Below are 26,216 nucleotides of genomic sequence, written 5' to 3'. Positions count from 1 at the left end.
CCACCTTTGCCCAATCTACGACAGTTGTGCAAAGGTTTCAAGTTAGGTCATCTGGTTCCCATACATATTAGATAAAAGTTGCCCAAAATGGCCATTTCAACCATGATGAACATTCATGGGCTTTTTCATTTGACCAATGATCAACCGGGCAAGCATTCATTATAGTTCATAACCACCAGCTGGCCAGGTTGGACCTTTTTTGCCCGGTTATTATCACAATCATCGGCTGTACAAAATAAAAATAAATAAAATTTGGCAATGCAATCTAAGGCCACATTGAGTATTTGGTCTGTTTTTTTTACCTCTGTATTTCTAGCCAAAACCAAAAGTGGGTATAAAAATACAGTAGTAGTGCCCATGTTTCTATTCTACTTTTCCTCTCATTGTCCCACTCCTGGTTTTAGCTACAAATACTGAGGTAAAAAAAACAACAACAAAACCTCACCAAATGCTGACCATGTGCCCACAACTTGTGTTGGACAGTCAATGAGTCCTCAGACCATTTTCATCTAAGATACATTATTAGGTCCTAAAGTACAACTTTGTGGCACCGGTGTGACTTAAAGGGGTGGTCCACTACTCAGCATTAGCAGCCACATTGCTGTAAAACTCATAGGATAGGCTTTTGTCAAATACATTATATAGTACATTCTGCCTCTGAGCGGTGCTATCGCGGTCTGCTCATCTCCATCAAGTGACCTCCGGGCTCTGTGACCTATGAGACTCGGTGAGGTCATGTCACCTTCTGGTTGATCCGACATCACTGAGGTGGGACCCAGTCTTCCTGAGTGACTGGTCTGTGGGCGGTGTATCACCGCTCGTCATAGCCCAGCATCTCCCTGCTGTCTCCGCGCTGCAGAGCACCGCAAGTAAGAGCGACAAAACACCACCCACAGACCAGTCACACAGGGAGACTGGGGCCGCCTTGGTGATGTCGAGTCAACTGGAAGGTGAAATGAAATTATCGAATCTCAGAGGTCATGGAGCCCGGGGGTCACGTGATGGGGATGAGCGGACCTCAATAGCGCTGACTGTGCTACATAAGCCTTCCCTAGGAGTTTTACAGCCATATGGCGTCTAATGTTGAGTAGTGAACCCCCCTTTAATTTCTCAAGCCAGCATGGATACAGTCACTGTCTTGCCCAGACTGTAATCTATGGAGTATGAAACTACCACACGGATGACTTCTACATGAGCAGTAATTGTGTATCATGGATTGTACTAGGACAAATCTAAGACCTAGAGACATGCACTACGGTGAGAGAAAATAGAGGGTAAACTTGCCACCTGCTCAGCCTCCGTTTCGGAATGATAGCCATTGTGCTCGTCCTGTGTATCCTGTGTGTGCACGAGGCGGGACAGAACAGAGGCGACAAGAGAGAAATAATCATGCAGACAACAGATAAAAGGACACAGTCAAGACATCAGCCATGTGTGCGCACAAAGTGATATGTATGTCACCGTGAGGATAGTGTATAGGCAAAGCCACCGACAACGAGGAAGTCACTGCAGAGTGCACCACCAAGACCTGCTCCGGATGGGTTACGGCCATGCTGCTGGGCGTCACAGTCTGCGCAGGCAAGAACAACCCCAAGGGTAAGCGCAGAGAACAGTGTCGGTAAGAACAAGGTTAGTCACCCAGTGCTCTATACAATACCTGAATTCTGCAAAGGAGTGGCAGGGTATGGCATTATAGACATCTAGCTTCTTCTGTGTGTTACCTATAGGCAGCGCTATGCCTGCGAAAGAGTGCGATAAAAGAGTATAGGGAAGAACTCGCGTTCTCTAGACCTCATTCAGACATTTATTTTTAATGAGAAGACCCTTTTCATCTGTGTATTGGGCCGATTACATCCATTTTTGATCCTCGTGCCCATTTTCTCCATTAGTGCAGCATCAGTTTTGACTTTCATATAACTGCAAGGTCTAAATACATTATTTCAGCTTCCCTATTTACTGTTCAGTAAACACAAACAGCATCTGGATACCATCCGTGTGTCATCTATTGCGCCCCCCCCCATCAACATATTGATTTGACGGGATCTTGAGTCACAAATAGGAGGCAACTTGGACGTGTCTCAGTACTTTATGGATTCACAATAAAAAATTATAAGTCATGAAATGCCCATGGAGTAAACTGAAAACATCGGAAAAAGGTAAACTAAACGCTGACCGATTGTCTGAATGAGGCCACACTGATGGAAAACAGTAGGGGGTGTACTTTCTTTATCCTGAGCTATTAACACGCTATTGCTTGTTATAATTAAAAAAAAAAAAAAACTTTTGCGATTTACTAATTGTTAAAATTTGCAGACATTCTAGAGATAGTAAAACATTTATTTACAGTTTGTTGCCTTGGAGACTGACCACCGCAGCCATCTAGTTTGTAAGCACTGCTGAACTTAGCCGGAAAAAGGAGGCAACAACTAACTGGAGTGATCCTGGACAGCTTTAAAACAGTGCTTGTAAGTAGAAAAAGCTTGTAAGCACTGCGCATGTTTACAGTGAGCGGCATACAGACTGCCCACTGTCCTTGGAAGCTGCAGAGATGCCACGTGCTGGCGAGCAGAACTGGCCATCCAGCAATTCTGCGATGGTAACAGAGCACAAGCCTCCATTGATTTGCAGAAATGCAGGTGATACACAAAATGCAAGACTCATGCACCCAAATGCCCATTCAGTTCAGAAATAGACGGAATACATAACATAGGAAGCGGAGGACGCACGCGCTGTGTGATAGGCAATTCAGAGGTTATATCTGATAGAAGCCAGACAAAACATGCAATAAATAGGCGGAAAACATGGAGCTTAATCATGCAGATCATTGATCGGAGGAGTAACCATCAAAGTCATGCTCCTTGCATTATCAAATAGAACAGCAGGCGTCAAATCATAGAGAGAGTATTGTAAAGAGTACTCACAATCACATTTACCTGTAAGCAATCCATTAGTGATGGTGCAATGTACAAATACACAATCATTACAGGAACATTTCCCCATATTGGAAATATATGAATGATAGCACTAATGTACAGGGTATAAAGCATCACATCGAGAAAGAAACGTTCCAGGGATTAGATCTGTTCCACACGCCACATAAATGATCATGCATCGAGTGCACATACAACGCAGTGTACATGTAAAATACACGCATTTCTTACGGGTTATTCGGAGCGGTCAGCCTAGCCTGACGTGGTAATCCGGATGTAATGGTGAGGAGCAGGCGGCCGGGGTGTGCCGAGTAAGTGTCAGCTGTGGAAGAAGGACACCAAGCAAGACACATGACGGAGCAGGACCGTGCTCCAGTGATGGGGAGCCGACCGCCTCAAGTAACGGATGCATCAGCTTGTCAAGGATCCTTACTCACACATCGAGGCTTAGGTTTTATTTAAAGCCATTAACTCCAAAGTGTTCTGCAGACGCTCTCCGAGCATGTGTAAGGGGAAGTGCCTGAAACTGGAAAATGCCATAAAAAGCTACTAATATGCCAGGGGGGTCTTTCTAAAGGGATCTGTCATGTTCAGAAATGATATTTATGTGCAGAGATAAGGGTAATCTCCTGGTAAAAAGCCTTTAAAACAAAAAACACTATTAACCTGCAGATATGCAAGTAATGTACAACACAATAGTATTCTGAAGCTGCCCGGCACCACACTTAAAGGGAACCTGTCAGCAGATTTGGGGCCTATAAGCTGCGGCCACCACCAGAGGGCTCTTATATACAGCATTCTAACATGCTGTATATAAGAGCCCAGGCTGCTGTGTAGAATGTAAACACTTTATAATACTGAGGTCGCTCCGGTGCAGATTGGTCAAATGGGTGTCTCCATTCTCCGATGCCGGCGCCTCCTCTTTCGGCCATCTTTGTTGTTCTTCTGAAGCGGGCGTGCATGACGCGTTCTACATCATACACACTCACCGGCACTGAGGTCCTATGCAAGTGCACCTTGATCTGCCCTACTCAGGGCAGATCAAAGTATTGTCGTGGCCAAAAAAAGGAAGTGCCGGTCCCAGAGAACGGCGCCAACCATTTGACCAGTCTGCACCGGAGCGACCTTCTAGGTGAGTATTATAAAGTGTTTATGTTCTACACAGTGCCCTGGGCTCTTATATACAGCATGTTAGAATGTTGTATATAAGAGCCCACTGGTGGTGGCTGCAGCTTATAGGCCCCAAATCTAGTGACAAGTTCCCTTTAAGAGTCTCAACTGCCGGGAGGAAGTGAACTGTATTGCTCCCAGAAGGATTGGGCTTTCAGTCAATCACTGCTCTGCGCATAGGGAGTGGCGGTTGTAAGCACATGTCCGGCATCGGCTGACAGCCGGCTCAGCATTAGTGTCGGCTGTCAGTCACTACCAGGGGTAACTGAAAGCCCAAGGCTGCTGGAAAGAATTTGATTAAATTTCTTCCCGGCAGTGGGGCTCCAAGTGTGGCGCTGGGCAGCTTGATAACACTATTATCCTGTAGATTAACTTCATATCTGTAGGTAAATGGTGTTTTGTTTTGTTTTTTTTTAACAATCTGCATACTTGCAGTAATGTGACCAATCACATGCAAACGGGAATACCGGGGAATCATGACTGCATCACGCGGTCACAATTCAGCAATCTGCAGTCACATAGATTGTGCAGGCTTGGGACAAAAGTCTACAGTCAATCCCTTTAAGTCTATGGGGTTGGCACAAAGAGCATCACTTGGCCATTTTTGTCTGCCCCACACATTTTGAATGAACAGTGATCGGGCAATAAGCTGTGCCTCCTGAATATAGTCATGGAATAAGGAGCAATCTAGATCTTTGCACCTTGGCAACCTTGGTCATAACTGTCCATTGTGGTTTTTTTTATTAAATATTAATTGCCAAGTACTGTATTAGGGAATTCCACATTAATGAGTCCATCTTGGGTCTACTCATCAGAGCAAAGCGTGGCTACAAGGAGTGCCTCCCTTTCTGATGACCTGGCATGTCCATGTATTCTACCATTAGTTATTAAACAATTAGTTTCTCTAAACAACAAGACATGGATACAAAAGCCTTCTCTGTAGCTCATCACACATAAGCAGAAGACACTGCACACTATCCGTGTGATCTCTTCTCCCCACGTAATGCAGTGCACGGGCACAAAACCGGTGAGACACCAGAACAGCCAAACAAAGCACGGGAAGCAAAAACACAAGCGTGACCTGAAATATGTGACCACAGCACAAGACAAATTGTGAGACGAGCATTAAGATCTCCAAATGGACAAAAAAAAAAAATAAATAAATTATAACATGTAGGATCTGTTCCGCCCATGTCAGATTACATCATGTGCTCGGTAAATGTTCCAGATAGAGATTTTGATACTCAATAATTAAGAAAAAAAAACAAACATACAATCTTGAACACGAGGCACATAATAGTGGACAAAACAGGCGAGAGGCCGACTTGCTGGACACCAGACATATCTTACCCTTATATCGGGCCTCTTGTAGACCTGTTAAAATGCACAACAACGTCAAGACCAAGTACTCCTGGAGCCGTCACATGAACGTAGCAGCGCTATGTAATAAATCTATGCACAATCGAGTCAGACATTTCCATATACATTATGTGGTTAGTGTAGACCAGGTCGCAGGACCCAGTCAAGTGGCCAAGTGACTGACGTGAGCAGTGAGAACGGCCGTCTACGTCCCGACATCCGCGGCTCTACATTAGCCAGCCTGGTGTGGAGACACGCATTACGCCACAATAATGACGTGCCAGGATGGCTGATAAAAAAAAACAAAAACACGGCTGTTGGGAGGTTGGAGGCAAAATAAACGGTTCTACTGGTCTGTTCGGCCGAGCATGCCCAAATGTCCTAGTAATGATTAAAGGGAACCTGTCAGCAGATTTGGGACCTATAAGCTGCGGCCACCATCAGTGGGCTCCTATATACAGCATTCTAACATCCTGTATATAAGAGCCCAGGCCACTGTGTAGAACGTAAAAATCACTTTATAATACTTACCGACTTATGGTCGGTACGGTGGAGTTGGGTTCTATGGGCGTCTCCATTCTCCGGTGCCGGCGCCTCCTCTTTCGGCCATTTTCGTCCTCCTTCTGAAGCCTGTGTGCATGACACGTCTTACGTCATACACAATCGCCAGTCCCGCGCAGGCGCACTACAATACTTTGATCTGCCCTGCATAGGGCAGATCAAAGTGCGCCTGCGCAGGACCTAAATGCTGGCGAGTGTGGATGACGTAGGACGCGTCATGCACCGCGGCTTCAGAAGAAGGACAACAAAGGTGGCCAAAAGAGGAGACGCCGGTCACAAAGAATCGAGACACCCCTCTGACCCATCTGCACCACAGTGACAGTTAGATAAGTATTATAAAGTGATTTTTACGTTCTACACAGCGGCATGTTAGAATGCTGTATATAGGAGCTCACTGGTGGTGGCCGCAGCTTATAGTCCCCAAATCTACTGACAGGTGCCCTTTAACTGAGGGTTTGCCATAATGTGGTCTCACAGGCACAAAGGTGCTATAGTCTATACATGTAGTGCCAGACATTAATGCTTGGCCCACCAGGCTTTGTACTGTAAATGGGCACCTGGAAAGGTCACAAATAACGTACAAAAATAAACATAAGAATACAATATAATAATAAAGTCTGATCACAGACAATACATCAATTGTCTATAGTTTAGTGTCACTCACCCTGTAATCTCGAGAAACATTTTCAGGGGGCACAGAACCAGAAATCTGACTGGATATCGTGGCCGCAATCAGCTGCTTGCACCATTCAACGTGTGATCCGGTAGGACTGCAAGAAAAGAAGGCAGAGACCTCCGATAAGCCCCGGCAGGTTATATCACAATCCTCTTAAGCAGCATTGTCTCCATGACATCAAGACACGAGAACCTAAGAACCTATTGTGTAATGGAGGAAACAAAATGATCCCGATTCTGGGATTTTTTTTTTTCCTTTATGGTTAGGAAGGTGCAGATGCCAGAAACCATAAGGCTGCTTACACACTTGTGTTGAACGGCATCCGTTGCTATACGCCGCCTTGAGGAATTACGGTAACCGTTGAAGGAAACAGTTTTCTTCCTCATAGACTTCTATTAGCTACGGATAGCCTTGCGTTGCAACCGTCAGCCGACGCTGCGTTGCATCCGCCTGGCGGATGGAACGCTGCATGCAGCGTTTTTCTGCGCTTGGCGGAGTGTCAAAAAAACGCAACCTGAAGGATTCTGTCGGCGTCCGTTTTTATAATGGACACCTATGGTAGCGGATTCCGTTAACACATCTGTCTTTACACAACTGCGCATGCCCAGATGTGTAAAGTCAAGGGGAAAAAAAAAAAAAAAACTAACGGATTGCGTTATTTTGTACGATCCATTGCATCCGTTGTGCCACTATATGCAACGCATCAGTTGCATCTGTCACACAACACAATGCAACGGATGCCGTTCAACATAAGTGTGAAAGCAGCATAAGAGAAACTGAAGCTGTAGATAGGCATTGATCTGGATGTGATGTTCCCATGAGTTTTTGATGCTGCACATTTTTCATTGCAAAAATAAACAAAAAAACAATGCAATCTTACACTACCAGGAAGGTGGATGTATAGCTCTCCGCCTAAATTTGCTTCCCATTTCAGTGGCACACACTCAGACTGTTAGGCCCCTTTCAGTTTTTTGCCATCAGTCACAATCCATGTTCTCAACAAATCAGTCACAGATTGTGGCTAAACTGATGCGACGGATCAGTTTTTCGATGGATCCGACTAAATAGGGCTAAATAATTGGAGCATGCTCAGTTAAAAAAAACGGAATCAGTCACCGGATTCTGTAATTTGACGGATAACAATGGATCCTGCGCCCATAGGCTTCCACTCTACCAAACGACGGATGGTGATGGATCCGTCACTGTTCGTTTTTTTGATGTACACAAAAAACGTTACTGTGGACGTAGTCTCCGTCCAGTGGACAAACATTTTTCGACGGATTCGGCGCACATACCCCTTAGAGTACGCTTTAAAAAGCATGGAAAATCTGCACCAAAAAAAGTGCATATCTGGAACCAAAATGGATAGGCTACTACTTTACATACACACACGCCAATTTGAGCACAAACAAAAAAAAGACAAACACAGCCAGATGATGAGATTACGTTGAAGAACCACTACAGCGAGGTTTTTCGGTTTCGTTTAATTTCCCATTGGAGCGGTGCTGAAGCAAACCTAAGTCTACTATATTATACTCCCCTTCCGGTGTCTTCATCTTTTCCCAGCGTTGGTCCGGTCGATCTTCTGTGATTTGTGACCTGCCGGCAACTCTAGTGTTTCTTGGAGAGCGCCGGAGATTCAAACCCTAACCATGACCTACAAAGCCATCCACAACCTGTCTCCTCCCTACTTATCTGACCTAGTCTCCCGGTAGTTACCTGCACGCAACCTCAGATACTCACAAGATCGCCTTCTTTACTCTCCTCTCATCTCCTCTTCCCACCATCGCAACCAAGATTTCTCACGTGCCTCCCCCATACTCTGGAATGCTCTGCCACAACATATCAGACTCTAGCCTACCTTGACAAGTTTCAAAAGGAACCTGAAGACCCACCCCCTTCTGACAAGCCTACAACCTGCCGTAACCCTCAGTCTAATACAGCGCCGCACGACCAGCTTTATCCTCACCTACTGGATCCTCATCCACCCCTGTAGACTGTGAGCCCTCGTGGACAGGGACCTCTATCCTCCAGTACCTGTCTGTGCCTTGTTTTGTTTATGATTATTGTACTTGTCCCTATAATGTGTACTCCTTTTCACATGTAAAGCACCATGGAATAAATGACGCTATAATAATAATAATAACTCAATACAAGTCTATGAGAGCCTCAGAGATGTATGGGAAGCTTGTGATGTAACTTCTGGTCAATTAAAAGTTAAAAGCACAAGATGGCACCAAGGGACCAGAGCAGCGACAAAAAAAATGAAGGCAGCGGTGTGCACCTGTAATATCAGGGGCGGCCACTCCAACGGTGAAAAAGGAGTGGCGCTTTTAAGGGAACCTGTCACCAGATTTATCGACTATAAGCTGCAGCCACCACCAGTGGGCTCTTATATACAGCATTCTAACATGCTTAAGAGCCCAGGCCGCTGTGTAGAACGTAAAATGACTTTATAATACTCACCTAAGGGGCGGTGCAGACTGGTCGGATGGGTATCTCCATTCTCCGGTTCCAACGCCTCCTTTGTCGGCCATCTTTGTCCTCATCCTTCTGAAGCCTGGGAGCATGACGCGTCCTGAGCAGGGCAGATCAAAGTATTGTAGTGCGCATGCACAGAACCTCAAGGCCGGCTAATGTGGATGACGTAGGACGCGTCATGCACCCTGGCTTCAGAAGGAGAACAAAAATGGCCGAAAGAGGCGGCGCTGGTACCGGAGAACGGAAACACCCATCAACAAGTGTTCACCGCACCTTAGGTGAGTATTATAAAGCGCTTTTTACATTCTATACATGTTCTCTTATATACTGCATGTTAGAATGTTGTATACAAGAGCCCACTGGTGGTGGCCGCAGCTTATAGTCGCCACATCTGGTGACCGGTTGCCTTTAAGAGTCAGCTTTGCTGGTACTGGCTGCAGGTGGCCACAGAACTAAATATTAGAGCCCCAGTGCAGTAGTTTTACGTTACCCGACCATAGTAATCTAGGAAAATTCTCAATTCTTGTGCAGTTTTGCACAAAATTAAAAAATTCTATAATTATATAAACTATTTTTAAATCTGTAAATTCCATGACTTTTCAAACTAATCTCGTCCTATTATTTCATCTACATGATACAGAAACCTTTTCCTTGTGTGTGTTGAAAGCTTTGACAAACCTCGCACAGCTGAGCAGTGACAGCTAATGGAAATCCGGTATCAGGACGGGTGACATTTCAGTAATCCTTCAGTCTTACATGGGGTTTGGCCGGAGAAATTTGTTGCTATAACCATATAATAGTTGGAACTGAAATCTCCCTTGTCAGAAGCATTCAGGACCGTCCTAGGAAAGAAGGGAAAGAAATCGCTCATGCCCGGATCACTCCACCTCTCCCTGACATTGACCTTTAGAGTAAAGGAAGAAATTATCCTGGAAAAGAAGTAATGTAACGGGCACAATAAAAGAATATTTTCTCATTTTATTTTCAGCTGTGCAATGCGTTACATGCTTTGAAATGAGTATTCGATGACTAGTCCACTCTGCTACTGGCAGCCAGAAACTGGCCTCGGACTAGTCATCAGAGACAGTCCCTGGCCACATTTTCAGAGTATGCTTTCCTTTAAAAGGGAACCTGTCATCAGAAATTTAGCTATAAACCTAAAAGTTTCCCCTTCTGCAGCTCCTGGGCTGCATTCCAGCAAGGTTCCTCTAGTTTTTCTGGCCCCTTTTATACCAAAATAAACACTTTTCGTATGTAAATTTCGTAAATTATCCATGGGGGCGGGCTGCCTGGTGTCCGTTACTGTCCTCCTGCCGATTTACGCCGCCCCCAAATGCTGAATTTCAAACCTCAGGACGCCGCCCCTGGGCGCACGAGGTCCCGCGCATGCGCTGTGGGACTGTAGCGGGACTGTGCACTGCGTGCACGTGTGACCGCTGGTGACGTTTTGCGCAGGCACGAGGTTATGGGCGGTGCTGTGAGTGTCATCAGCAAGTGCCGCCCATAACCTCGTGACCGCACTTTCCCCTCTTCCTCCAGCGTTCTGCGCCGGCCAAATGACCTCCTTCCCATCGTACCCTGCAGCAGGAAATAGATGGGAGGAGCGGAGCAGCACAGCACAGGAGAAGCGGAAAGGATCTGAACGACGTACAGAGGGGAGAGCGCGGCCACGAGAGTATGGGCGGGCACTTGCGATGCAATCACAGCGCCGCCCATACTCTCAAGCCTGCGACCACGTCACCAGGTGTCCCGGCGTGCACGGGACCTCGGGCGCAGTGGGCAACGTCCTGAGGGATGATTTGGAGCGTGGGGGGACAGCGTAAGGGACGGCAACGAACACCAGACGGCCCGCCCCCATGGAGAATTTACAAGATTTTCATACCAAAAGGTACAACTTTATAAAGTATTTATTTTGGTTTAAAAGGGGGCACAAAAAGTATAGAAACCTTGCTAGAATGCAGCCCAGGAGCTGCAGAGGGGGAAACATTTAGGTTGAAAGCCAAATTTCTGATGACAGGTTCCCTTTAAAAACTGCCGAATTTCAGATAAAACATACAAGGCCTCCATATTTAACACCACATTAATAAAGCTAGGAAACAAGTTTGGGCTAGGCATGACCCGCTAATTGCTTTGGATTATTACCGCTCGAGGAGGAGAGGGGTTAATGGAGCACATTTCTATAAAACATACACAGCAGATGGGAAGGGAAACCGAAAGAAATCAATATAAATATATCCCACACTACAAATAACAGATTTAGGAAGGATGATGAATAAACATCCAACGATCCTCACACAGACCAGTACATGCATTAGTGTAATGACAATTTTTTTTTTTTATGAAGCCATGTGCAATCGAGGAATTTTTATGGGTAATTTAAGAATAAGTACCGTATTTTTCGCTTTATAAGACGCACCGGATTATAAGACGCACCCCAAGCTTAGCAATAAAAAAAAAGGTAAAAAAAGGTAAAAAAAAAAATGGGGTCCATCTTATAATCCGGTGTTCTCTTACCGGAGGGAGGCAGCAGTAGTGGTGAAGCGGGGTCACAGGAGGCAGCGGATTTGCTGGCAGGCACGGCGGGTCAGTGGCAGCGGCGTCCGGGGTGGCAGGAGCCGGGGGATCCATGGTGGTAGGAGCCGCGGGGCCCATGGTGGTGGTGGCGGCGGCGGCAGCAGCAGCGTCGGCGACGGCGGGTGAGTCATGCAGCAAGCCGCTGCAGTGAGTGTCCGCGGTCCCGGTTCAAATAATGGCGCCTGCGCAGATGAAGCTCTCATCCAAGGGCTCCATCTGCGCACGCGCCCGCTGCCACCATTTGAAACTGGGACTGTGGACAAACTGGTTAAGTTGCTGCACAGCCGCCCGCCCCGCAAGCACAGAGTGGCAGCCAGCAGGCTGGCCGCCCACCCTGCGAGCAAGCGGCCGGGTACCTGTGCTTGCATGCGGGCGGCAGCCATCTTCCGCCCGCACAGGCACCCGGCCGCTACCCGCACACAGCACCCGGCCGCTGCCCGCACACAGCCGCCGACCGCCTCCTGCACACAGCCGCCGACCGCTGCCTGCACACAGCACCCAGCCACCGACCGCCGCCTGGACACAGCCTCCGCCCGCACACAGCACCCGGCCGCCGACTGGACACAGCCGCCGCCCGCACACAGCACCCGGCCGCCTGGACACAGCCGCCGCCCGCACACAGCACCCGGCTGCCGACCGCCGCCTGGACACAGCCGCCGCCTGGACACAGCACCCGGCCGCCGACCGCCGCCTGCACACAGCACCCAGCCGCCGACCGCCGCCTGGACACAGCCGCCGCCCGCACACAGCACCCGGCCGCCGACCACCGCCTGGACACAGCACCCGGCCGCCGACCGCCGCCTGGACACAGCCGCTGCCCGCACACAGCACCCGGCCGCCGACCGCCGCCTGGACACAGCCGCCGCCCGCACACAGCACCCGACCGCCGCCTGGACACAGCCGCCACCCGCACACAGCACCCGGCCGCCACCTGGACACAGCCGCCGCCCGCACACAGCACCCGGCCGCCGACTGCACACAGCCGCCGCCCGCACACAGCCGCCGCCCGCACACAGCACCCGGCTGCCGACCGCCACCTGGACACAGCCGCCGCCCGCACACAGCACCCGGCCGCCGACCACCGCCTGGACACAGCACCCGGCCGCCGACCGCCGCCTGGACACAGCCGCCGCCCGCACACAGCACCCGGCCACCGCCTGGACACAGCCGCCGCCCGCACACAGCACCCGACCGCCGCCTGGACACAGCCGCCACCCGCACACAGCACCCGGCCGCCGACCGCCACCTGGAAACAGCCGCCGCCCGCACACAGCACCCGGCCGCCGACCGCCGCCTGCACACAGCCGCCGCCCACACACAGCACCCGGCCGCCGACCGCCACCTGGACACAGCCGCCGCCCGCACACAGCACCCGGCCGCCGACCGCCACCTGGACACAGCCGCCGCCCGCACACAGCACCCGGCCGCCGACCGCCACCTGGACACAGCCGCCGCCCGCACACAGCACCCGGCCGCCGACCGCTGCCTGCACACAGCCGCCGCCCACACACAACACCCGGCCGCTGCCCGCACACAGCACCCGACTGCCGCCCGCACACAGCCACGGGTACCCGGCTGCCACCGCACGCAAGCACAGGTACCCGGCCGCTTGCACGCAGCCACAGGCACCCGGCCGCCCGATCACCGCACAGACAGGACCCCCAGGTACTGCTATATTCGCTTTATAAGACGCACCCCCCATTTTCCTCTCAAATTTTTGGGAGGAAAAGTGCGTCTTATAAAGCGGAAAAATACGGTATTGCTTTTTTTTGTTTTTTTAAAAAAAAGTTCCCCCTTTCATTCAAATGAAAATCAGGCAAAAATTATTTTTTTCCCCAAAAAAGGACATGCAATTTTGCATTATTGAAACGATAATAGTAATAACTAAGCAACTTTTATTATTTGTTTTTTAACAAACACTGTATAAAACAGTTAATTATAAGTACAATATGTACAAAAGAAGTTTAAAAAAATTTTCCTATGAATTTTAGATTCAAAAATTCAAATTTTTTCGATTTGGCATGTAGTTCCTCCATCAGTTTTACAGCACGTTAAGCATTTTGGTTAGATCTGGGAATGTCAATTAATGACTCCTTGACCAACCAGTGCGCCTTCAAACACTTAATTGCCTTCTTGCACTTTGTCTTGGTGAGGTTAACAGTTCATTGAAGGACGCTTCTTTGTAGTGTTGCGACTGGAACCAGGCATTTGCCCATTCATAGCAGATGAAGTCGCATGCTATACCGAGGACGCGGTGACACTCTGGTATCAGAAAAAATGCTATAACAGCATATACAGCTCGCGAGTTCCATCTTGCCATGTGCAGGTTTGGGAGTTTCTTCCAACTGATTCGAGGCCAACGTGATGTTGTTTTGTAATGACGATATGCCTGACATAGTTCATATAAGAACTTGAAATCATCTCGTCATCCAGGATTCTCGCCTGTGTTGACATCATCTGTTGCAACTTGGTGGTAATCAATCTGAAGTGAGGCATAGTTTTCTGTTAATTTGTCAATGAAGAAATAATTGAGTTCTGGTTTCTTCGTTGACTCTGGAATAAGGAAATTCATGACGTGCTTCAGTAGGAGGTCGAGTACACGCAGCATAGCGGTGGACACCGTTGCCTTGACACTCCAATCTTGGCCAGTTTATGATACCAGTTGTCTGATGAAGGCCACCTAGTGGCTGAAACGTCGCATGTTTAAGACTATTTTGGAATAAATTATATGAAAATTAACCCTTGAGAGTGCCTTGTACCTATTTGAGTACATGGTGTTGACAGCCAATGTATTGTGGCTTCTGAAAGCCCTTTCTCAAGACATCATCCTGTATCAGCGTTACAATCCCGTTCAAACGACCAGTATTTACTGCTGCCGTGTCGCAGATTATCATGCGAATATTTTCCCAAGCGTCGTATTCATCAATTAGCTGATGTAGTTCCTTGTGAATGGCCGTGGCAGAACCACTCACATTTCAGAATACAGAGTTTGATTTCGGTTGTGGTATTTTTCAGCAGAACTACTTGATACTCTTCCCCTTGGATTCTTTTACCATCGAAGTGGAGACAATAGGGATCTTTGCTTTGAAGTTTTTCAAAAATTTTGGTTTTCATTTTCTGTCCTTCTGGAGATTATTCGTCTCCAGACACCCGACTGACTTGGAACCGGTACATCATGACCTTGTTCAGCAATGGTTGCAAGCACTTTATTTGCTTTATGTGTAGAAATGTTGTTTTTCAGTACCAGTAAACTCGCTGTTGTATTTCGGTGTGCATTCAGGAGAAGACGACGTGGAAGAGGTTGGCTTTGGAGTCTCGGGTAAAGATTGAGAGACAGTATCATGTGTGGGTTGCGATTGCGAAGTTCTGGCTTGAGCTTGAAATATTGATAGTCGGATTCGTTTTCTTGGATGAATGGATTCCAAAGGAGCTTGTTTGAGCGTCGAATAACCAACCTTGCCTCCACTCTCATCTTGCCTCAGGTAGAGCTCTTTATCCTCCGAGTTTTTCCATTCTCCATTAACATTGGTGACATCAAATAACTGAGAAAGTGTTGCAATATTTGTCTCATTTTCTTTTTATATCTTTCACTGAACTACCAGACCTACCCCTGTACGCACTCTTTCATATCAACATTTACTTTCTTATTTTCTTTCCCAATATTACTTAAAGTCTATAAACATTTACACTATTACGATAATTTTATCACTTAGTCACTTCATATACACTTTTTAAATTAAAAAACGTATTCACAGTAAAATTCACTTTCTAGTATCCAAGATGGCTGCCTGACTCCAAATGTACCACATGCTTTTCAATTCTTTCAGCTCTTCTTATAGCACGTTTGTAAGGCTAGATATAACTCTTAAAACGTTAAATATAAATTTTTAATGGGTAACAATTAAAAATGTCATTTTTTTTTCACTAGATTATTCTTATTCTAGATGTTCTAAATTATTCCTGAATATCCTAAATCATTCCAGAATCTTCAAAAAATTAAAACACGAAAAATCGTTTGTTTTTTTTTAAATTTTGAAATGAAAAAAGAGGGGAAACTTTTTTGAATATTTTACAAATTTGATGATACTAAATGTCATTTGAATGCAATTGTTCCTCGAATGTAGGGGGTTTCATTTTCGTTTTTCAAAATTTTTAAAAAATAGTCATCACACTAACATGCAGAAATCAGCATCACAAAAATGGTTCAAAAGAAAATAAAAGCCAATCAGAAGGCGCTCGCTGACAGATTATATGTTATAGGGAACCAGTCGCAAGATTCCAGCGGAAAAACCACAAGCAGCAGGAATCAGAGGTGGATACATTCCCACAAGTCATCCTCAACACGGTCTATTTACTGCTGTGGATGTCATAGAGAAGAGGAGTAAAGTATAGAAGCACGGTCTGATAGAGCGCTAAGGAGGCCACAGTATTAGATTAATTTTTTTTTTTAGAATTTCTTGTTTTCCATCAGCCACAACGCGTTTCGATATACACAATATCGTCATCAGGTGGATATAAAACGGAATGTGGAGAGTACTATTTAAAGGGACAGGTGCGATTCCATTGGTCAACACCAAATTAATTGAAATGTTTACCCTTAATGTATCACATCCAACCCTTCAACAATAATATAAAAGCTAATAAAAGATATTTAAAAAGTATTTTTCAAAAAGCTGTATTAGCGGAGATTCTTTTTCTCCTCCTCACCGCTATCTTCCAAACCCTTCACATGCGCTCCCTTGTTTAATTTTTTATCCATAGAGAAGAGGAGGGTGGACAGCGCTCACTGCACTGATGGCTAAATTGTTGAAATCCGCACCATAAAGTAGCCATAGCGCTGGTCTCTTTACTCTATGGAGAAATTTAACGGCATTTGCACAGAAATTCTTAAAACCTCATGCACTTTGCTGGCATTGTAAAACAGTGGAATTTCCACAAATATGTAACGGAAATACGGTTTTTGCACCATGGGATTGGATTTTTAGAGAAAATGCACCTAGAAAAAGCTAGACAGGAAACATAAACCTTCGATAACTAGCCTAAAAGGCAGCTCTCCGGACACTTCCACCCGCCCCGCTCCCCTAGAAAGAGTTCTCCAGACACTTCCACCCGCCCCGCTCCCCTAGAGCGACAGGTCTCCAGACACTTCCACCCGCCCCCCTAGAGAGACAGGTCTCCAGACACTTCCACCCGCCCCCCTAGAGAGACAGGTCTCCAGACACTTCCACCCGCCCCGCTCCCCTAGAGCGACAGGTCTCCGGACACTTCCACCCGCCCCGCTCCCCTAGAGCGACAGGTCTCCGGACACTTCCACCCGCCCCGCTCCCCTAGAGCGACAGGTCTCCGGACACTTCCACCCGCCCCGCTCCCCTAGAGCGACAGGTCTCCGGACACTTCCACCCGCCCCGCTCCCCTAGAGCGACAGGTCTCCGGACACTTCCACCCGCCCCGCTCCCCTAGAGCGACAGGTCTCCGGACACTTCCACCCGCCCCGCTCCCCTAGAGCGACAGGTCTCCGGACACTTCCACCCGCCCCGCTCCCCTAGAGCGACAGGTCTCCGGACACTTCCACCCGCCCCGCTCCCCTAGAGCGACAGGTCTCCGGACACTTCCACCCGCCCCGCTCCCCTAGAGCGACAGGTCTCCGGACACTTCCACCCGCCCCGCTCCCCTAGAGCGACAGGTCTCCGGACACTTCCACCCGCCCCGCTCCCCTAGAGCGACAGGTCTCCGGACACTTCCACCCGCCCCGCTCCCCTAGAGCGACAGGTCTCCGGACACTTCCACCCGCCCCGCTCCCCTAGAGCGACAGGTCTCCGGACACTTCCACCCGCCCCGCTCCCCTAGAGCGACAGGTCTCCGGACACTTCCACCCGCCCCGCTCCCCTAGAGCGACAGGTCTCCGGACACTTCCACCCGCCCCGCTCCCCTAGAGCGACAGGTCTCCGGACACTTCCACCCGCCCCGCTCCCCTAGAGAGACAGGTGTCCAGACACTTCCACCCGCCCCGCTCCCCTAGAGAGACAGGTCTCCAGACACTTCCACCCGCCCCGCTCCCCTAGAGAGAGACAGGTCTCCAGACACTTCCACCCGCCCCGCTCCCCTAGAGAGACAGGTCTCCAGACACTTCCACCCGCCCCGCTCCCCTAGAGAGACAGGTCTCCAGACACTTCCACCCGCCCCCCTAGAGAGACAGGTCTCCAGACACTTCCACCCGCCCCGCTCCCCTAGAGCGACAGGTCTCCGGACACTTCCACCCGCCCCGCTCCCCTAGAGCGACAGGTCTCTGGACACTTCCACCCGCCCCGCTCCCGTAGAGAGATAGGTCTCCGGACACTTCCACCCGCCCCGCTCTCCTAGAGCGACAGGTCTCCGGACACTTCCACTCGCCCCGCTCCCCTAGAGCGACAGGTCTCCGGACACTTCCACCTACCCAGCTCCCCTAAACTGAAAGGTCTCTGTACACCTACCCTGCTTCTCTATACTGACAGGTATCCAGACACTCCCACCCACGCTGCTGTCCTAGACTGACAGGTCTCCAGACACATCCACCCAACCTTCTCCCCTATACTGACAGGTCTCCGGACACTTTCACCCACCCAGCTAGAGTACACTGACAGGTCTCACCACATGTGTATGCATAGCGTGTTAAAGGGAGCTGAGTGGGGAGAAGCTGCCACTGCCTGGCCTCCGACCGGTCATCCAATACAGTTGTCAGATGTGTTTTCAAAGCATGTTTTCTATTAGACGCTGCAGTGTTTCAGAGTAAGGCTACTTTCACACTTGCGTTGAACGGTATCCATAGCATTGCGTTGTGCCATTATATGCAACGCATCCATCACACAACGGATGCAACGGATCGTACAAAACAACGGAAAGCTTTTTTTTTTTTCATTCTTTACAGTTTACTGGCAGCAGACTATTGTGAACAATAAGCTGAGCGCTCTCACATGCCGGCGGGCGGTCGCTCACTCAGCTGAGCGCTCTCACATGCCGGGGGGCGGTCGCTCGCTCAGCTGAGCGCTCTCACATGCCGGGGGGCGGTTGCTCGCTCAGCTGAGCGCTCTCACATGCCGGGGGGCGGTTGCTCGCTCAGCTGAGCGCTCTCACATGCCGGGGGGCGGTCGCTCGCTCAGCTGAGCGCTCTCACATGCCGGGGGGCGGTTGCTCGCTCAGCTGAGCGCTCTCACATGCCGGGGGGCGGTCGCTCGCTCAGCTGAGCGCTCTCACATGCCGGGGGGCGGTTGCTCGCTCAGCTGAGCGCTCTCACATGCCGGGGGGCGGTCGCTCGCTCAGCTGAGCGCTCTCACATGCCGGCGGCCGGTCGCTCAGCTGAGTTGCATAACAGTGCGTTGTCCATACAAGTCTACGGAGAACAGCGCAGTGCGTTAACGGACTGCGCTATTCTCCATAGTGACGGACTCCGCTGAACGCAAGTGTGAAAGTACCCTAAAACAAGCACGGCTACAACAATGCAGCTGGTGTCCAATGCCTGCTGTGTATGGTTCAGGTAGCAGGAACCAAATGTCAGGTTCCCTTCAACTTTTTCTGCAGTCTACTATGTACTGAAGAATGCAATATATTTCTACTGAAAATCTATTGCGAAAATGTTTCATAGGTAAAAAGAAAACTAAGAAAAAAGTGATATTGGGCACTCACTAAAAAAATAAATTATAATATATATTACATATATTGTAGCCTTCCTTGGAGGATATAGCAACCATGAGTGGTGTCCCTCAATGAAGGCAACAAGACTTTACACTGTGTGCCCAATATCTACTCTTCTAAATTGCTTCAGTGGGAGGACACAGCTGTTATTCCTGCCCCACATTCTCAATCTGCACGGCGCATGTGTCCCCAATGAATTGAGAATACACACACACAAATCAATGTGATTGTGAGGTTGCAGCTTCTGCATGGACAAACTGACATATTGTGCTAAGCAGAAAAGCCCCATTGAATGAGACTAAAACCTTCTGCGGATCAGCAGCAGAAATCCACAGTCTGCTCACATTTCTGCAGTGTAAATCCGGGGTCACACCATTCTCAGTGAGCATACCCCGGAGCCCCCTGTTCTGGGCCCGGCCTTATTAGACTATGTGCGCACTTACCGGATTTTTCGCGGATTTTGCCGCGGATTTGCTGCATGTTTCGCTGCAGAAAATGTTCATAACATCTCTGCAGTGAATCACCAGCAAATCCTATGGAGAAAAAAAATCCTGTGCGCACTGGGCGGAATTTGACAGCTGCATGTTTTGCTGCGGGAATCCCGCAGCAAAAACAAGTGCATGTCACTTCTTTTCCGCACATCGCTGCGGGATTTCACTCCATTGACTCAATGTTAATCATGAAATCCCGCAGGGAATAACGCAGGCAGCAAATTCTGTGCGGTTCACTGCGTTTTCCTGCGTTATTCCCTGCGGTATTTTGCGGTTTACCTCCGGTAATGTGCATCACTTGCTTGCGGTTTTGCAGGGAAGTGATGTCATTACAGGAACAGGAAGTCGTGCAGAGTAAACACACACATCAGACACAGAACACATCACAGACATAGATCACATAGACACAGACACATAGAACACACATAGAAAGAAAACGGAAATATAGAAAAAAAAGAACGTGGGCTCCGCTGCATATTTACCTTCCAGCCGAGGTAAGCACACAGCGGCGGCCCGGTATCCTCAGGCTGGGGAGGGAGAGGGGCAGGGGTAATGTCCCCCGCCTCACTCCCCCTCCCGCAGCCGAGAATATCAGCCGCAGCTGCCCCGGCACTGTCGCATCCATTATGCGGCACTGCCGGCGTGTCCTCGGCTCTTCTTGCCACCGTGTAGCAGTGGTGACAAGGTAATACAAGGGGTTAATGGTGATGGGGGACCACCGCCATTAACCCCAGGCTTGATCATGGCAGCGTCTATGTGACAGCTGACATGATCAACCCGTAAGTAAAGTGAAAAAAACACAGACACCGAAAAATCCTTTATTTTAAATAAAACCAACAAGCCTCGTTCACCATTTTATTAACCCCTCCCGCACCAAAGCTCCGGCGTAATCCACCGCTCTGACATCCACAGCTCCGGCTCCGACGTCCTGCACTGCTTCCATCCAGCCGCGACTGTCACAGACAGGCTGAATGCAGCAGACAGCAGAGGTAATTATCGGTCATTTCCCACGGCCGGTAATGTGAACTCACTGCCGACCGTGGGAAATGCAGCGATCTGTCTATCCCTCTATCTATCTATCTATCCCTCTATCTATTCTTCTGTCTATCTATCTATCTATCTATCTATCCCTCTATCTATTCTTCTGTCTATCTACTATCAGAATTAAATGTTTGTTTTTTTTTTTGTTTTTTTTTCTTCAATGTGCTTTATTGCATTGAATGCAATAAAGCACATCCCAACCCGCACGCGGCAAAACCGCGGCAATACCGCGAATAATACCGCGGTAAAGCCGCGGCAAACCGCATGCGGTTTTCGGGTGCGGTTTCCCGCGGTTTTTTTACCGCGGGTGCGGTAATCTTTGAGAGGATGCGGAATTTTCTCAAGAAAATTCCATTTCCCAGTGCGCACAGAGCCTTATTGCTGATGTTACATTCCGGGCTGCAGTTGGGACAGAAATGACAGTTCAGGTGGTTTCTTACTTTCAAACCAGGGATCCCCGTTTCCATCTACGGTATATCCCGCAAAGTCTCCTCCTGCAGGGCCATAAGCCCACAGATATGGTGGATTCCTGCCAGTATCGGACAGGAGCACCGAAATCTCATCTTCTGACATCCCTGAAAACATTCAGCAAAACACCATAAAAAAGTACCCACCCACAGTGAGCGCTACTCACAGAATTGTCCTAAAGAGATTCAACAGGTAAAAAAACACGCATGGATTATTAGTGTATTACCGCGGTGCATACACATCAAAAACACATGTAATTTGCACTTAAAAAAGTCAATACTATGAAGTTTTAAAAACAGAGCAACTTTATTTAAAGCATGACACACCAAACAGACAAAAATGCTAAGCCAAAATGTGAGAACAGTGCACGTAAATAAAAAACGCACATAAAAAGCGCAATGAAAAAAGAAAAAATGTAACTAATCTAAAGAGCAGAAATTATACAGAATCAAAAACTCAAAAAACACTGATCGTGGGAACACAGCCTTAAAGTGCCCGAACCAGAAGAGCTACACATGCCTGTCAATACCGTTATTAGCCCACAGAAGACCCACCATCCAGCCCCCCAAGCATAGAGCACCCCTGTCCAGCCACAGGCGCACAGCCCACCATCCACAGTGCTCACCATCCAGCCACAGTGCCCACAGCCCACCATCCACAGTGCCCACCATCCAGCCACAGGCACACAGCCCACCATCCAGCCACAGGCACACAGCCCACCATCCACAGTGCTCACCATCCAGCCACAGTGCCCACAGCCCACCATCCACAGTGCCCACCATCCAGCCACAGGCACACAGCCCACCATCCAGCCACAGGTACACAGCCCACCATCCACAGTGCCCACCATCCAGCCACAGTGCCCACAGCCCACCATCCAGCCACAGGCACACAGCCCACCATCCACAGTGCCCACCATCCAGCCACAGTGCCCACAGCCCACCATCCAGCCACAGGCACACAGCCCACCATCCACAGTGCCCACCATCCAGCCACAGTGCCCACCATCCAGCCCCCCAAGCATAGAGCACCCCTGTCCAGCCACAGGCGCACAGCCCACCATCCACAGTGCTCACCATCCAGCCAGTGCCCACAGCCCACCATCCACAGTGCCCACCATCCAGCCACAGCCACACAGCCCACCATCCACAGTGCTCACCATCCAGCCACAGGCACACAGCCCACCATCCATAGTGCCCACCATCCAGCCACAGTGCCCACAGCTCACCATCCACAGGGCCCACCATCCAGCCACAGTGCCCACAGCCCACCATCCACAGGGCCCACTATCCAGCCACACAGCCCACCATCCACAGTGCCCACCATCCAGCCACAGTGCCCACAGCCCACCATCCACAGTGCCCACCATCCAGCCACAGTGCCCACAGCCCACCATCCACAATGCCCACAGCCCACCATCCACAGTGCCCACAGCCCACCATCCACAGGGCCCACCATCCAGCCACACAGCCCACCATCCACAGTGCCCACCATCCAGCCACAGTGCCCACAGCCCACCATCCACAGTGCCCACAGCCCACCATCCACAGTGCCCACCATCCAGCCACAGTGCCCACCATCCAGCCACAGTGCCCCCAGCCCACCATCCACAGTGCCCACCATCCAGCCACAGTGCCCACAGCCCACCATCCACAATGCCCACAGCCCACCATCCACAGTGCTCACCATCTAGCCACAGTGCCCACAGCCCACCATCCACAGTGCTCACCATCCAGCCACAGGCACACAGCCCACCATCCACAGTGCCCACCATCCAGCCACAGGCGCACTGCCCACCATCCAGCCACAGGCACACAGCCCACCATCCACAGTGCTCACCATCCAGCCACAGGCACACAGCCCACCATCCACAGGGCCCACCATCCAGCCACAGTGCCCACAGCCCACCATCCACAGGGCCCACCATCCAGCCACAGTGCCCACAGCCCACCATCCAGCCACAGTGCCCACAGCCCACCATCCAGCCACAGTGCCCACAGCCCACCATCCACAGGGCCCACCATCCAGCCACAGTGCCCACAGCCCTCCATCCACAGGGCCCACTATCCAGCCACACAGCCCACAATCCACAGTGCCCACCATCCAGCCACAGTGCCCACAGCCCACCATCCACAGGGCCCACTATCCAGCCACACAGCCCACAATCCACAGTGCCCACCATCCAGCCACAGTGCCCACCATCCAGCCACAGTGCCCACAGCCTACCATCCACAGGGCCCACTATCCAGCCACACAGCCCACAATCCACAGTGCCCACCATCCAGCCACAGTGCCCACCATCCAGCCACAGTGCCCACAGCCTACCATCCACAGGGCCCACTATCCAGCCACACAGCCCACAATCCACAGTGCCCACCATCCAGCCACAGTGCCCACCATCCAGCCACAGTGCCCACAGCCCACCATCCAGCCACAGTGCCCACAGCCCACCATCCACAGGGCCCACCATCCAGCCACAGTGCCCACAGCCCACCATCCACAGTGCCCACCATCCAGCCACAGTGCCCACAGCCCACCATCCACAGTGCCCACCATCCAGCCACAGTGCCCACAGCCCACCATCCACAATGCCCACCATCCACAGTGCCCACCATCCAGCCACAGGCACACAGCCCACCATCCACAGTGCCCACAGCCCACCACCCACAGCCCACCATCCAGCCACAGGCACACAGCCCACCATCCACAGTGCCCACAGCCCACCATCCAGCCACAGGCACACAGCCCTCCATCCACAGGGCCCACTATCCAGCCCACAATCCACAGTGCCCACCATCCAGCCACAGTGCCCACAGCCCACCATCCACAGGGCCCACTATCCAGCCACACAGCCCACAATCCACAGTGCCCACCATCCAGCCACAGTGCCCACAGCCTACCATCCACAGAGCCCACTATCCAGCCACACAGCCCACAATCCACAGTGCCTACCATCCAGCCACAGTGCCCACCATCCAGCCACAGTGCCCACAGCCCACCATCCAGCCACAGTGCCCACAGCCCACCATCCACAGGGCCCACCATCCAGCCACAGTGCCCACAGCCCACCATCCACAGTGCCCACCATCCAGCCACAGTGCCCACAGCCCACCATCCACAATGCCCACCATCCACAGGGCCCACCATCCAGCCACAGTGCCCACAGCCCTCCATCCACAGGGCCCACTATCCAGCCACACAGCCCACAATCCACAGTGCCCACCATCCAGCCACAGTGCCCACAGCCCACCATCCACAGGGCCCACTATCCAGCCACACAGCCCACAATCCACAGTGCCCATCATCCAGCCACAGTGCCCACCATCCAGCCACAGTGCCCACAGCCTACCATCCACAGGGCCCACTATCCAGCCACACAGCCCACAATCCACAGTGCCCACCATCCAGCCACAGTGCCCACAGCCCACCATCCAGCCACAGTGCCCACAGCCCACCATCCACAGGGCCCACCATCCAGCCACAGTGCCCACAGCCCACCATCCACAGTGCCCACCATCCAGCCACAGTGCCCACAGCCCACCATCCACAATGCCCACCATCCACAGTGCCCACCATCCAGCCACAGGCACACAGCCCACCATCCACAGTGCCCACAGCCCACCACCCACAGCCCACCATCCAGCCACAGGCACACAGCCCACCATCCACAGTGCCCACAGCCCACCATCCAGCCACAGGCACACAGCCCACCATCCACAGTGCCCACAGCCCACCATCCATCCACAATGCCCACCGCCCACAATCCACAGTGCCCACCATCCAGCCACAGGCACACAGCCCACCATCCACAGTGCCCACAGCCCACCACCCACAGTGCCCACAGCCCACCATCCATCCACAGTGCCCACAGCCCACCATCTAGTGACCACCATCCCATGCAGCCCCGGGCACACGTACCTGTCCAGGGTCTCCACACTGGCCTGCCGGGAGCCGGGCAATGAGGGCAGTGACGGCGGGGCTGCAGGTCGCGGAGGTTTCCTAGCAGCAGACGCTCCGGCGGTGCCGCCTCCCCCCGCAGTCTCCAGCCCCGGCACTTTATCCATGGCTCTTCCCTTCCTCCTCCGCCTCCTCCGGATGCTCGGGACGCAGCTGAGCCGCTTATCTCTCAGGAAGGGCCGGATTGGAGGCCTCGCTTCCTGCCGGCTTCCTGCTGTGATGGAGGGGAGGGGGTTCACTCTGACGTCCCCGCTGTCACCCTGCAGAGCCCAGCATGCACCGCGGCAGCGCACCGCAACCCACAATGCACTGCGGCGCTGAGTCCTAGGGACGATCAGCCGAGACCCATAGTGCACTGCGGCAACCGCACTGCCAAATCTCGGCGAGTGACCACCCGAGTACCCATTCAGACACCTTTCCTCCATTACTGTGACTCTGTACTGCAGTGTGAGAGCGCACCACAGGACACCAAGCCCCAATTATCACAGCCGTCTAGTGTAACACTTTGTTGCACATAGCAGCCAATCAGCACACAACTTTCATTTCTTGCACTGCTCTGGATAATTGAAAGTTGTGCTCTAATTGGTTGCTGTGGGTTACAGTGGTGATAAATGAGGCCTGGAGCAACATCTAAGCACTGTGTAAAGTGGCTCTATTGGACTGTTATAGCCTAAAACATGTGGAAACGCGTTTCAGAGATTTCATCTTCAGACAAAATCAAGAGTTTCACTGATGGAGATGTATCTTCAAAACGCGTTACACAAATCCTCTTCAAGTGATCCTGGGATTGCCTTTTTGTACACGGAAGCGCGGCGGCATTAATCATTTCATCATCAATGC

At 50.7% G+C, this 26,216-nt stretch overlaps 1 protein-coding gene across 7 annotated transcripts in view; it reads right to left on the bottom strand.

Moving 5' to 3' along the window:
* Window positions 1-25,652, bottom strand: part of MTMR1 (myotubularin related protein 1) — a 122,433-nt gene extending 96,781 nt beyond the window's left edge. Inside the window, exons 1-4 of one of the 7 annotated variants that reach the window (XM_075323796.1) lie at window positions 25,338-25,651; window positions 6,685-6,790; window positions 5,451-5,474; window positions 1,285-1,338 (exon numbers count right to left, since the gene is read on the bottom strand). In XM_075323796.1, the coding sequence (XP_075179911.1) occupies window positions 1,285-1,338; window positions 5,451-5,474; window positions 6,685-6,790; window positions 25,338-25,483 (330 nt within the window). In that variant the 5' untranslated portion in view covers window positions 25,484-25,651. Of the gene's footprint in view, window positions 1-1,284; window positions 1,339-2,921; window positions 2,941-5,450; window positions 5,475-6,684; window positions 6,791-25,337 lie in introns of those variants that run through there. The other 6 variants (XM_075323797.1, XM_075323800.1, XM_075323798.1 and 3 more) reach the window with 6 other exon arrangements.
* Between the last annotated feature and the right edge of the window lie 564 nt (window positions 25,653-26,216).

Source organism: Anomaloglossus baeobatrachus, chromosome 9, assembly GCF_048569485.1.
Source record: "Anomaloglossus baeobatrachus isolate aAnoBae1 chromosome 9, aAnoBae1.hap1, whole genome shotgun sequence".
In the NCBI taxonomy this organism is placed as follows: domain Eukaryota; kingdom Metazoa; phylum Chordata; class Amphibia; order Anura; family Aromobatidae; genus Anomaloglossus; species Anomaloglossus baeobatrachus.
This window is presented reverse-complemented; position numbering and strand designations above follow the sequence as displayed.